The sequence below is a fragment of the Montipora capricornis genome, chromosome 13 (assembly GCF_036669925.1).
Source record: "Montipora capricornis isolate CH-2021 chromosome 13, ASM3666992v2, whole genome shotgun sequence".
NCBI lineage: Eukaryota > Metazoa > Cnidaria > Anthozoa > Scleractinia > Acroporidae > Montipora > Montipora capricornis.
Window position 1 is genome coordinate 49,872,528 of NC_090895.1, and position 14,883 is coordinate 49,887,410.

Here is a 14,883-nt window from a genome sequence, read left to right on the forward strand (position 1 = left end):
TTTTGTTGTTGTTGTACTCTCTATTTATAACACTAAATTTTGATATCAAAGTTACTTTTTCTGACCGCAGAAAAATAAAACCTTTTTGTTTGTTGACACTTCTGATAGTAAATTAAATATAATGGTTGGCGACACCTAAGTGATAATTTTATTCTTTTCTCGCTTTTGTTTGCCAATTACCACTCTAAAATGCGCTTTTTATTAAGGGGAAGTGAGTAACAGACTCATACATGTTAATGAAGCAATGCTTTTGTTATTTTTGTGCATAATTTGGTTGCGATGGAAGGTCACCGCACGCTCTTGTCAACATTCGAAAGGCGACACGCAAGTCAATCGCGAATCAAGTGCGCCTTTGTGTAGTACTCATTCTAACAACACAAGGTAATGTCTTTTTTTATCGTGACAATGTTCGTTGAACAAAAAAGCAGAAGCAACAATTAAGTGGACAAACCGTGAGTAAGTATATTATTATTCACCTTTATTTGATAAGTTAAGGCTATCGGTGCGTTAAGGGGAAGTTGATCGATGTTGGCAACCTGACGCGGTTTAATCTGTCAACAAAACTAGCAACTTTATTCAGCGCATTTGATGCATAACTTATAATTATTAGTTAGAAGACCGGCATGTACATGTTGCATATATAGAAATGTAATTTCTCACAATATTTAATACTTGAGTACAGTACTTCAATATATTTTACTGTACAACAGTAAGGTAATGATATTTTGACAGAAGTTGAGTGCACTTTTCGGTTGTTTATATAAGAAAGTTCATTTTATATGCTTCCATCTGCTATGTGGAGGTTCTTTTAATTAATTAATTGATAGGTATTAAATCGAGATTGCTATAGGCGTCCTTTTTTGCCTCATGTTATAATGTTAAATTTCTTTTCTATGTAGCCTGATCACACTGTCTTGTTATTATTATTATTTTTGCATGTACCTCCAGTGTTTATATAGGATCATTTTTCTCTAGTGAAACATGTGTAGGGTTTAAGCTACATACATAGACGCTGTGGGGTCATTGTCATTTCTTAGAATGAAAGACCCAAATTAACAGTCAAGTACTTCATGCTTTTGTACATGTGTATGTCTATTGCTTGTAACATATTGGTCAATGAACTTGGGGAAACCAGGTGGGAGATATGGGTGTTTACAATGGCTCGCCTTCGGTGTGCAATAATAAATGTAAACGCTCATTTCAGATCGGATGTGAATATCTTATCGCACCTTTGAAATACAGTAAAACAATAAATTCAGAATACACTGTAGAGACCTGTATCAAAAGTTTAATGACTGTAATTAGCTGAGCAGGAATTTGTACTAAAAGTTAAATCCATGTGCTGTTTAATAATTCATCAACTCCAGTTGATTTGTGCTGGGGTTTGCAGTCAGGAGTACATGTGACTCAAATATTACCTGCTGATTGGTCATAGCTTTGATGTATAGTTAACCTTTTGACACCTAAACCAGCCTAAACCAGCCAGACTATTTTACTCTGTCTAATGCCAGACGATTTAATTTTCGTAAATGCATGGGGAACCCACAGGAGTCAATGGGTTAATTAATTTTACAGTGAAAGTTAAACCCCTTTCCTATAATTTGCACTTCAATTTATTTTGGACATGTGAAGCAGAAAGGCCTTTGCATAGCCTGCGTAGGATTAGCAATCTTGTGCAAAGGAAGTCAGCTTTGAAGAGATTTTTCTGCACTCTGGCAGTGCAAAACATTTCTCTCTCTCCCTCTGAGTCCATAATTCAGAACCCAATTCAAAATATCTGGGCAGAGCTGATCCAAAACACTTAAGCACAATGCAGTTTCTGTACACCTACAGTGTAGCCGATTTATAATCCAGCACACTTGCCAGTTGTAGGCCTAATGGACACACCTTAATGCATGTTTTGTATTCTAATTAAGGAGCTTCATGGACATGAATTTGAAGCTCTGGAGTATGACACATTATTTTCTTCTCGACTCGTTACTCTCGGAAGTCTACAGCTGATCATTTTGGGTCTTTCATAATTTGCACTTGCAGGATTTGGAACTCATCCTTGCATTTATCTGATAAAGACAACTAAATTTAGCACTTAATAAACGTTCCTTCAAAGATGAACGTCTTGAATACAACAGGTACAGAGGTGTATGATCCTGATAACCCAGCTAGCTCCTTCATATATTAATTAATAATAAGGGATAAACATGTCACTCCTGCTTGATATGGAAAGTGCAATTAAAAAAGTACATGCACTCAGCAGACCAGGTGCCAGTTATCCAAAGACTGCATAATTACCACTTTATCTAGAGTATGATTAAAATACTCCATGTTAAGTATTGACTAAGGCTTTTGTACATGCCTTTTAACTTGGATATGCTAACCCTAGACAGTGCCTATTCACAGTTACGTGGGCATTTAATTGAAGGGCAGTTTCACGCTATTTTAGTCAAACTTCAAAACACAAAAAGACGTCCAAGTTTTTACATCAATGAAAACCACAAAATAATGCTGTAGTTTTGTTGCCAATAACCATTGAAGTGCACTGAAGCTTTTCTTTGTTGTTTGCAACCAAGGATGAAGAGGATAGAAATGAATTGAAACTTGAAAAAAAACTGGTCAATTTTTTTTAAGTTTGGACACAGTGTTTTCCGAAAACAGCAAAAACGAAGTGCGAATTAGCTCTTTGTGCCATAATTATATATAACATTTCATATCTTGCCGGTGTCAGGAATGTTCTGCGTGTGAGCTAAAGTACTCATTTAGATTTTACCCATTTTTGACCTAATTAAAGACAGCACATTATATTAAGCATGACACTGCCCCTAGCCTTTAATATACTGAAATCTTTTGTGCAGATTGAATTTTATTTACTGTTTTGCTACTGTGGATAGTGACTTAACATATCTACCCGATAAAGTTCTCTTTTAATGCACAACTGGGGCCACTGGAGTAAAATGCACATCATAAAACCCAAAACCTTCACTCATGCTAAACTCTGATCTAAACATTGTTTTAGGCCTAATTTAAGGCGTAATTTACAGGTTGGCATTAGTAAAGGGGTTCTAAGGTTGTTTCATCTCCAGTCTGCATTTTACAGTCTGCTGTTTCAGGCGATCTCGAACAGTCCTTGTCTTTTGTTTCTTTCATATATTTTTTGCACACAAATATTAAAAGCCCCTTAATAAGAAAAATACTAATTAAAATATCATAAATGTATAAAAAAAAAAAAAATTAATAACTATGTGCATGTGTATGAATGCAGTTGTGCAGTTTCAGTGGAAAGATTTGTTGTAAGACTTACAGTAATTAGAAAGATTCAGAGCCGCATTATCCAAATCCTTGGCAACGATACAGCACTGCTGTAATTAAAGGTGTTTGTTTCATTTCAGGTGTTAAAAGTTGGGAAGAACCAATTAAAAAGGGAAGCACGAATGAAGCTACAGCTAAGTCTTACAATGAACCAAAGTGATGCACATCACCCAAATGACACTTGTATTGGTTATCAAGAGAGTGATTGTGATGACGATGACAGAAGGGAGATGATCATTCACTATGCAAATGACAAGTACCTCAGTAAATGGGACGATGATGAGGCGGAACGTAACAAACCTGGGATCACGCTAAATGTCCTTGTCCCAAACGGCATTACTGGTACCATGTAAGTCTTCCATTGATTTACTGGCTTAATTTTACCCAATACAGCGATAATGAAACATTCCAATGCTGTACTCTAAGTAGAAAATGGTTACAGGACTCATATCAAAAATGATATAATTAAGTATAAACTTTAAGGATTGTTGTCATTGAGTCTTAAATTGACAGATGTTTGAACAATCTGAGTTGAAACGCATCCTCAGTCTCAGTCAACTTGGAGTGCTTTGTGTTATGTCCATCCCGGGTGAATCATATTTATAAGTACTCTAGTCTTTCTTAGGCCTGACTGGTCTGTAAGATTAAAGACTGAATGATTTTAGTCTGTCTAGGCAGCCGTGCCCATGTTAAAATTAGATGCGGGATCCCGCCAATCCCACCTGGGATCCCATGTTCATCCCAGGTGGGATCCCACCTTTTTCTGGCGGGATCCCAGCTGAGATCCCGACCGGGATTATGGAACGTCCCAGGTGGGATCCCACCATTGATCCCGGGTGAAATCCCGCCAATCCCACCTGGGATCCTGGGTGGGATCCCACCAATCCTACCCTGGATCCCAGGTGGGATCCCAACAATCCCACCTGGGAAACCAGGTGGAATCCCACCTTTAATCCCAGGTGGGATTAAAGAGGCCCTCCCACCTACGATGACAGGCAGGATCAGTACCATCCTCCCAGGATCACATATGCTATTGTTAGTGCTGGCTTGTATGAATTCTGATATGCCAACCAGGCTTCTTGCTGCAGTAAGGGTTTCAGGGTTGACCAGGGGATAAAAAAAAACTGGGAAGCCGCGGCCACAGGGCCAGCCTGGCCTGGCCTCGCCGGGGTTGGCCGGGGCCAAAATTGGAAAGGGAAAGCGAAAAAAGAAATGGTTTGCTATGACTGGCCAGGGTCAAAACTGGCAAGTCAAGCCTTGCCAAGACTTTTCACGCAATTCCCATCCTGTCCCACGGCATATATTCAGTGAACAGCTGTGATTCTTGCTAGTGTTGGACTACATTCACTGGTCAGTTTTCTGAAGTAATAAGGTCCTTTAATCAACATACAAACAAGTAGCACAGTTTCACATTCAGCTTCAATGGGTATTAATTTGTGTACAGATCATTACATTTCAGAAACTGCAAAAACTAAAAAGGTTATAATATCCTGCTCCTGTAAAATAATATTCCAGCAAATCAGAGATGTGCTAGAAACTACAAAAAATCCATTACAGTCAAGCTATTAACAGTAACAGTTACTACCATAGCTCACAGGCAAAAAAATAAAATACAGAGGTCAATGCAGTACCTAAATTCATGTTTTAAAATAAAATACGAAAAAAGCTTTTAAACATGATAAACCACAGAACTAAAACAAGTCTGCAAGGAGAGATCCTTAAATACATCATTATTCAAACCATAACTGGTTGAGGACACAGAATTGACTGCTAAGCATTTTTGTCTGCTGTAAAGGACCTTTCCCTGCTGTCCCATCAAAGATTTTTTCAGGAACTGTCTCTTTATACTCTTTCATGGCAACTTAAAAAAATACAGTATATACAGTATTATTATACTTCAAAGATGCATGTACTGATTCCGCTAAATCATGTGCACTGATCATTTCTATTACAACTAAAGTGTATGAAGAGTAAACTCATAAATTTGGATCTCTTTACTTACAGACGTCAATAATACCTTTCTCAGGCATTTTCTGCATTGATTACAATAGTTAAAGTGACAGCATTTAGCATGTTTACGAGAAGGAATCATTTGTCAATCGTATACATATAACTTGCAGTATGAGCACTTGTTTTCCAAACCATTTGCTCTAAAACTTCATTATTCTTCATTAAAGGTTTATCAATTTTTTACAGGGTTATAGCATTTAAACCAAATTGAGGTGTGAAAAATGTGAATGCTATATACCTGTAAACCAATCCTCATTTTAAAGACAATCAGGCATCAAATCAAATGTTATTCGCTTAAAGTTAACTCTTACCTTTTTACTTGAGTTGTTGTAAGCATTTCTTTGCCTGGATCAGGATTTAAAGAGTAAAACTAACCAAAAAATCGTCACCATGCACAAACGTGTGATCGTTGATACACGAACGTTTGAATAAAACCGCCCAAAATCTGTAGGAGCTGGACTGGTTACCACTGACTGCTGACCAAAACGAAAAGGGCTCACTAGTTTCCAGTCCGGTCTCCACATGTTATTCAAGATGGCGGAGGATGACAATCTTTCCACGGATTCATTATAAATGGGCAAGATTTGAAAGATAATGGAGTTCATTCAAAGGATTATTAGTACTGACTTGGAGTGTGTAATTTTCAAGAGTAATGCATCATGTTCCTTTTGGAATAAGGCCGATTATGAGAGCATCAAACAAGGTAATCCGTTGATGATATTTGTCACATTATCTATAGAACATCAGAATAAAAGATCTCTTTTTTATTTCTCCGTGTACAGAGTGATTTTATGTTCAAAGTTTGGGGCCTTTAAAGGACATTGTTTAAGCAAAGTACATATATTACGAGTGGTGAATTAACTCGAAAAATATCGCATTCACATTGGCATGCTTTGAATAAGACCAAACCTTGTTGTATATACATGTATTGAAGGTTGAAGTTAAAGCTCATTTTTTCAAGGCACCAGATGAAATCAAATCCTAAAAGGGCACTTAAACTTGGATTATTGTCTCACTGGCACATTCAGTACTATTGCACAACATTTTCACAAATTTCAACTCGCTCAAGTGACCCTCAAGTTGAATCATTGAGTGGAATTCTTAAAGATTCCCATAAAATCTTAAGTCCACATTGCCCTTTTAGCTTTTACTTCCCAAAAATTAGGCCTGGAAATCCAGAAAAGCCTGGCTTAAAAATCTTGGAAGGCTGGGAAGTCCAGGCATTTTGGCTGAACAGTGTGACTACAGCTGTACTTTAGCGTGATAGAATGAGAAGGACTTAAATCATTTACATAGCTCTTTTATCAGAGACCCTGTACATCTAAGAATAATTGTGCAAAGGTTTAGTCTCAGGTGTCAAATTTAGGAACAGTCAATATAATAATTTTTTATTCATGTTCAAGTGTGAGATATAAAATAATGTTTACTTTGCTACATTAAAGATAATTGGCCGTTAAACCATAACATCATCATATTTTGCAAGACATCATCAAGGCCATTTAAAGATTGTTACTTCAAAGACAGTTCAACTGAGCCCACAGAGTTTGGTTAAGGTCACTGGTCACTGAGTAATTACAGACAATGTTACACTAAATTGCAGTCAATGTCTGTAATCTTGAAGACTTTAGAAACACTTTATGGCCTAGAAATTCAAAAAAGCCAGGTCAAGGCTGGCTTGAATCTTAAGGCCTGGCTTTTTTGACCAGGGTTGCAGTGAAAGCTCTGCCTTGGAAGTAACAAGGCCAGGAAGGCCAAGCTTTGGTGGCCAAGGTTGCCGAGAAAGCTTGGCTGTAGCCATGCTTGCCGGGCTTTACCAGGCCGCATTTTCCCGGTAAGCTTGGCTAAAAACCTGGAAAGCCTGGCCTGGCCTGCCTTTGCCAGGCTAGCCGGGTTTTTGGCCGGGCTCCTGATGCAAGGGTAGGTGGGATATATGAATCTCGCCAAAGATCCCAGCTGAGAAGATGATCATCCCAGGTGGGATATTAGGATCCCGGGTGGGATCCATAAATCCCATCCGGGATCCCAGGTGGGATGGCCTAATCCCGTGTTTTAGGCGGGATCCCGGGTGGGATTAATTTCTTATCCCGGGTGGGAATGGTGGGAACCCACCAGGAATGGCGGGATCCCGCCATTCCCACCCGGGATCCCAGGTGGGATTGGTGGGATCCCACCGGCATCCCGCCTGACTTTTTACATGGGTGGTGTCTCTGGCCACTGGAAGACTGTGATTGGCCAAAGCTGGTCTGAAACTCTGTCATCAGTTAAATTAACTCTTTTGCTGGTGGTTAAGAAGACAGATTTTTTTTAAAATAGTAGTTGATAAGACAAACACCAATGAACTTTACTATGTACAGACATATCTCATGATGCGACTTCTAGCTAGGCTATACCGGTCCTACAGTCTTAGTAGTATATTATAATTTACTAAAAATAAAAACTAATTTTGCAATAATAATTATTGCAAAATAATAATTAGTTTTTTCCTAGTTTTAGCAACTCAAGACTGGTGAAAAGGGCAGCATTATATAATAATAATGTTACGGCATTCTTTCTTTGAGATGAGTATTTGATGAAGAATTCTGGATCTACAGTAGGATTATAGACTATTTGAATATCAGTTTTGGCTTATGGAAAGGAAATGCGAATGATCTCAGGTTCAAGCAGGGGCTCCGGATACATTTCACAAGCAAGGCATTCATATTATTCAGTGTTAAAGGCTCTTTAAATGTTTAACGTTGTGCACTTTTTGGTTTTTGCCTTTTTTTTTTAGAAATGATGCTCAAGAGGAGAGTGGTCACCTAAAAGCAAGCTGTGACTGTGATAATGTGTCACTTTTGTCATACAACAGTTTTAGGGATGGTACTGCATCAGTCACACCCAAGACAGCCCCAGCATCTTTGTCATATCATGCTGGTCAACTCCCTAGTGCTGGTGGTGAGGAGTTGAAGGTAGGAAGGACATGATCATTCACCATGTGTTTTTGCAGGGCATTTCCAGTTTTAATAGGATAGATGCGCATGTAATGTATCAATTGGCTGATAGATTTGTGTCATCAACTGAGCAGTACAATCTTTTAAATGGTGTGCCAGATAGAATTTAATAATACAAATAAGAGGGTCGTACAGGGGTATTTTCGTGATGCGTGATTAGCTGATTTTATTTTCCGTGAAACGTGAATTTAATAAATTATTCTTCGTGATCCGTGACCTGAACGTCTTGCGTGATTCGTGAAGAACTTGAATTATTAACCGATATTCGTGATTTTACTACTCTATTCTGCGTGATTTTTGAGATGCAAGTTCTCCGGAAGATTTCTTAGACTGAAAACATCAAATGTGACAAGACGTCACATAATATATCGTAAAGTAATCCATTGTGCAAATTCACGTGCTTTGCATTCCTATCATGGACTCCTATCGTCTCCCCTGTCACGGGAGGTCAAAGAACCGTGATTCGCAACATCGAAACTTCCGAGACATGGCAGGGACAAGTACGTCTAGTACGATGAGGTCGATGAGGGTCGAGTGTATTATATTTTACGTGGACCCGAAGTATGTGGGCTCGCTTCATTTGCTTGAGAAGGAACGAGTTCGCTTTCCGATTACAGACGAACATTCATCTTTGGCAGTGTTTACTAAAAAGTTCGCGGAATTTGCCGGAATAAAGGCAGAGGCTGAGAAACGTGGCCTCGGCTCCTGTGTTGAACTTAAATTGTGTCGCCTTGAAAAGGGAAAAGATGGCAGTAAGGCCTTTGCGATAAATACACAAGAGCAATGGGACGAGGAGAGATCACTCCACCAGGAGCCCATCACCGGGAGCGTGCAACGTACCTATTTTCGTGCAACGGCGTTTTCACAAGTAAGGTTATTTTTAGATAGGCCTTTCCCGCGAATTAGCTTTCAAAAGCCAATCAGAAGCGGTGCATAATTAATAAGTTTATTATTAATTATGCACCGCTTCTGATTGGCTTTTGAAAACTAATTCGCGGGAAAGGCGTATCTAAAAATAACCTTACTTGTGAAAACTCTGTTTCACAGACGCTGTATGAAAGTTGCGGGTGATGGGCTCCTGACTCCACTCGTAAAAGCTAAACTCTGAGATTTAAGGAGGCTCGAAATAGTTTCTCCGTTTTTCAATCAAATAAGCATATTCTGTCCTTAGATACAGTTAGGGTAATCATATTAAGGCGAAATCTGGCCAGGGTATTAAGTACCCATCGTAGATTTCTCACATTATATTTTCCTCCAAAATAACGTTACCATGGCAACGATATTAGGCATTTCTTTGAGCCTTAAAATCAACTTATGTTGCCTTTTTTCAAGAAACGGGACGGTGAAATTTTCCCATTTAGTGTTACCAGATAATGTTAGAAATACTCTCTAAAATATTTAAAATTCAACAAAATCTGTAGGTCAGTTTTTCAGAAAAATAAGTTTTTTTGAAATGTGCCTCTAATTTTTTTTTCAGTTTTTCAGTTTCAGAATTTTTTTAAATTTGAAAGACAAATTCACCGTCGGGAAGCAGAGATATAAACGAGTAAAGTTGCAAAATCAGGAAAAATGAGGGGGTTACAAGATCGGCATTTACGCATGCGTCACCCGCTCATTCGAGTGCACGCGCGAGTTGAGCTGAAGGTCAACACAAACGGATTTAAATGACCATTAACCCGTTTGTGTAGAATTTCGTAGTTTTCATGAATAGGAGATGTCTATTTATATTCGTAGGAATTAGAAGAAAGGAGAGCGAAATTAGCGGTATTTGCTTATTTCTTGTGACCCATTTGAATCACGAGCTGACGCGAGCAGCTTACGAATTGCGTGTGTGGGTACGCGCGCGCACTCAGCTGAAAACCCTTTCGAGCCTCCTTAAAGGCTAAAACACGTGGGTGGAAAGCGTGAGTCAGGCTTGTCAACCCCTATGATATTTCAATGCGAAGCGGACGAATGGTCAGAGTCGTCCAACGAGAGTGAGTTAGGTAGGTGATTTACGATATGCAGCCTTTACTTAGCCTTTCACGATTTTGCTTTTTCCAAACACTCTTTCTTGCCTAAGAGAAGTTTATTAAAAGGAGTATCTTACTTGTTTATTTCCGTGATTCGGGAAAATGAAATTTTGATATCCGTGATCCGTGATTCGTTGTTTTTTCTGTTCGTGAACCGTGCGACAGACCCCCCCTGTACGACCCTCAAATAATACATATTAATATAATAAAAGCATTGAATTTAAATAATTTTGTTCATAAAGGTTAGCCAGCTTGAAGTCTTTATCGTTTACTTAATAACAAGCCTGTCAGTCAAGTTTTTCAGGGACACTTACATGTATTTCATTAAAATGTTCTGTAGCAGGATTATAAAAATTGCCCACTGCATCTTGATATTATACAGATAACTAACTGCAGACAGTTCTTCTTGCCCTCATCAGTGCAGTGCTAATAATGACTAGGGTGGATGTTAAGCTTAAAAAGCCACCCCAAATGTGCCACACATGTGGTACATCTAAGCCATGCCAGAGTGCGCAAACTAGCGAGCTAGTGAGCATGCGCAATTGCTAGCGGCAAATTGACTTATTATCCTTGTAGAGTGCTCAATTTGGACATTTGAAGCAAAAGCTTTGTAATGCCAAAGAGATTTATGTAAATGCAAACAGTACTGTTAGAGACCTTCTGGGTCTCATCGGTGCAGTGCTGATGTTAAGGATGGAGGTTAAAGGAGCAGTGTCACAGCCGGGTATAGGCGATGATGTTGTTGATTTTGCTGCTGAGTTTTCATTTGTCCACCATCTGGTTCGCACCCATGTTTTCGACCAGTACTCCTAATTAATCGCATTGAAACTCCAGCTAGTTCTCTTTTATGAAGTTGCTTTTGCTTTTTCTATATCACAACTTTCTGGTTCCGCGAAGACTTGCCCAGAGCTCTCAAGTCTTAAGTTTCCAGAGTGTGAGATGCTTGCTGGAGATTGCACCAAACTTAGGTGCAAGTGGCCTGTGTTTCTTGTGCCGGAGGCGCCAAACAATTCTAAGGGGCTCCAGGGGCATGCTCCCATGCTTTGAAATTTGCACTTGTCCACCATTTTGTTTCTTTCATGCTGCCTTCTAAGAGAGCCCATGTTATTATGGTCAACCTGAGCTAACATGCCGGCCTATAATAATTATTCATATATGAACGGGTGAAAGTCCTGAAGAAACAAAAAAATTGGTCGAACAGTAACAGATTGAACATTGGCCGAAGTTCAGTGCCAGTCAGAAGGCCAACAAATTCGGAACTCATGAGCACTTCTGAAAGCTTAAAAGGTAGTCGAGTTACCTTTGAGAAAAGTGCCAATGCATGAAAAATGGCCATGTCTGCGTGAGAGCGTGAGATTGACTCACGCTCAATGTGATTCAATATGAATCAATTGAGCAGACGCAGGCAGCTTTAGAATTGCGTGTGTTGCTTACATGCACCCAATCAGCTGAAAACCCTTTCGAGCCTCCTTAAAGTGAAGAGGTTCTTATAGGAAAAAACCATAGCTTAAGCTTTAGGATTCTGATTGGCTAGACATGGAAGGAGTTGGAAATTTCAGTCAGACTAATTCTTGTACTGTATTGCATCCTTGTTTTAATTAATATTTCCTCCTTATTTCCTTGATAAGAGAGCCATCTGCATTTGAATTCTCATATTTAACAGAAATCCATTAATATAAAAATGATCTACTTTATGCTTACAGTATATCTAATAACTTACCACAAATCAATTTGTATTTTTCATTTTTCCAGCTTTGGCAAGGTTATGGAGGGAACATATACTTTGATGCTGTCAGGTGTCAGTCCATGAGAATTAACAGCTCCAAATCAGCCCATCCACGTAACAAAGACGTTTCAGGAAGATGCAAAGCCAAGTCGTGTATCCCTTCAAGGAGGACTGAAGGAGATCAAGTTCACACAAATGACATTTTTAGTGCACCTGGAGATGAACTGGCATCAATTCTGCATTTAGGGAGTCTACGAATGAAATCGTGTAAGCAGAGGAAAAGCAGACCAGGTGACTGTGGACACAAGTGCACAACTAGACATTTGCGAGGAAAAATTTGTAAAGGGTCAAGCGAAAAATTGTTATCAGAAAAGATTCAGAAGTTCAGTGGAGGTCGTGGCATTTCCATTGCAAAGAAGCCAATTGTTGTATCTGGGGGAAATGTTGCAAACACTGCAAGAAGTGGTGTAGATCCCATTGGTAAAGCTGAGCAGATTAATAATAATCCAGGGTTTCCTGCTTTGATTGCGGACAGTTCATTATTTTCACACCATCAGAGAAACAAAACTCCCAAGGTGGTTGTCTCAGGTGATGGCAATCCATTCATTAAGCTCCCTCTCATGAAAAAATATACTGCAAAGAAGGCTCGCAAGCCTCAGGATAAAAATGAAGATAAGGAACCAAAAACATTGAATGAGCCATCCCCAGTGTTTATCATACCGTTTGGTACCTTTGATGATCCAGTAGATTTAGAGTATGATGGAAAACAAAGAGTGGACAAAAAGGAGAAAGCTTCCTCAATATGCAGAAATTCATCTTTGGACAAGAAGAAAGAGGTATTAAGTAAGCAATCAAGTGAATCTGATGGGGAATTAGTTAGTGCTGCAGAAAATCATCACGTGGAAGATAATATGATTATTTTTGATGAAAATGATAACATGGGAAGATCTTCCACACCTGAGACAAATGCAGTTGGCCAGGAAAAGGCAGTGAAACGAGGGACAGCAACCTTTGTTTTAAAGCGAGAAATCAGTAACCTTTCCCTTAATAACTACTTAAGAGCCATTCCCACTCAGGCATCAAAGGAACAAAATCCAGAAACATCCCTCAAGTCATCTGTAAATCCAAAGATAAGCTATACACAGCGGTCACAAGCACTTCCCATGTTTTATATGATGAATAATAATTATTCAATGCATCGCATTCACTGTGGTGGTCAATCGAGTCAGAGGGCAAATGCTTCTCAGATTTATGGTGGATATTACTCACACACTGAAGGGAAAGAACCAAAGTTGTTTCATGCAGAAATAAGTACTCATGCCAATAGGAGCTCAGATGTGAAGAACGATGATGGCGCACAAGATATAACCAGGAGATCAGGAAACTCGGGTAATTATTACAGAAGGAGTTCAAGATCTTCACGGATTGCAAAACACGGTCTTGTCAGGGCCAATTACACATCACGGCACTCTGTCACAAATCAAAGCAAGGAACAGTCTCCAACAATGTTACATCCCATAAGGAACTCTGAAAAGAGTTTCTTTCCTATAACAGGCCAGCAAATCTCCAGGATGAGTGGTATTCAGAATAGGTAGTTGATTCATTTTCTTAGAATTCTCAGATATCTGAGTTTATAGCCATTCAAGCCACTCGCCAAAAAACTAAGTATTGAACTATTCAGCCAGAATTGTAAAATACAAGATGCTATGTACGGTATTGACCAAATGCAAAAATAGCTGCCAAAAATTATTATTTTGTCTTTGCATTAATTAGCCTCACTAGCTTCATTAACGTGTGTAAATGTTGGCTTTAAAACTTAATGTGGTACAATGATCAAATTTTTACCCCTTGATTTTTTGAGCGTATCACATAGAATTCCATGAAAGAACAAAAACGCCATTTACCGTTTGCAAATATCTTCATTAGTTCCGGAGATAAAATGGGTAAAATATGCAAATGAGATGACTGATGTCGTCATACACTCAACCCAATATTATATTGAGTATATAAAATAATAGAGCTACTTTGGCCAATTTGCAGCGCAGACCATTGAAACTTGGTAGTCTAATAGTTCTTGCGGAAACACACCTATGGCTGTAAAAAATTCTATTCCCATGGCAACTCACTCTTTTCCAGTCCCCACCCACTTGATTTCAATACATGTATGTTCATGATTTTCAGCTTGAAAAATGTCAAACAAGGCCACAAACACGAGCTTACATATTTATATGCTTGCTGGATCATGCATAGGAAGTGCTGCTAGCAATTATCAGAGTGGAACGCCACAGGTGGCCAGAACAGCTTTTAATAGGGGGGAGGTCTGGACCCCCATATGAGGCCATGGTAACAGAACTGTTAAGCTCATATTGTGGAGAACATTTAGTACAATCCTACTGATAAAAGTCAGAAATTTCTGATACAAATTGGCTGAGATATCTTATTTCATCATATTTGAACAAAATTTGGTTGACTGTATGACGTCATCACTTGGCTAATTTGCATATTTTAAAAACTCTAGAACCAAAAGAGATAATTGAAAAAAGTAAATAGCATTTTTCTTCTCACGCAGACTACTTGTTTATGTTTTAAAATGGCTTAGGAAAGATGCGATTTTCTTCCTAGTACCACTTTAAGGCTAGTCAGACTAATTTTCACAAAGACAAAAATAATAATAATAATTATTTATTGGCAGCCATTTTTTTGTTCGGTATATTATACACTGTACTGCTATAGTGTAAGATTGTTTCTAAGGACGCTTTCCATTTGACATAACTGATCGACCAGACCGGGCATTTGGAAGGACTAACTCTACAATGCTTTCAAATTAACACACTTCGAGGAT

At 38.8% G+C, this 14,883-nt stretch overlaps 1 protein-coding gene across 3 annotated transcripts in view; it reads left to right on the plus strand.

Moving 5' to 3' along the window:
- The window catches only part of LOC138028876 (uncharacterized), a 14,446-nt gene extending 134 nt beyond the window's left edge, over window positions 1–14,312 (plus strand). Inside the window, exons 1-4 of one of the 3 annotated variants that reach the window (XM_068876496.1) lie at window positions 282–381; window positions 3,384–3,652; window positions 8,084–8,261; window positions 12,068–14,312. In XM_068876496.1, coding sequence (XP_068732597.1) covers window positions 3,426–3,652; window positions 8,084–8,261; window positions 12,068–13,636 — 1,974 coding nt within the window. In that variant the 5' untranslated portion in view covers window positions 282–381; window positions 3,384–3,425 and the 3' untranslated portion in view covers window positions 13,637–14,312. Of the gene's footprint in view, window positions 1–281; window positions 457–3,383; window positions 3,653–8,083; window positions 8,262–12,067 lie in introns of those variants that run through there. The other 2 variants (XM_068876494.1, XM_068876495.1) reach the window with 2 other exon arrangements.
- Window positions 14,313–14,883: the final 571 nt, after the last annotated feature.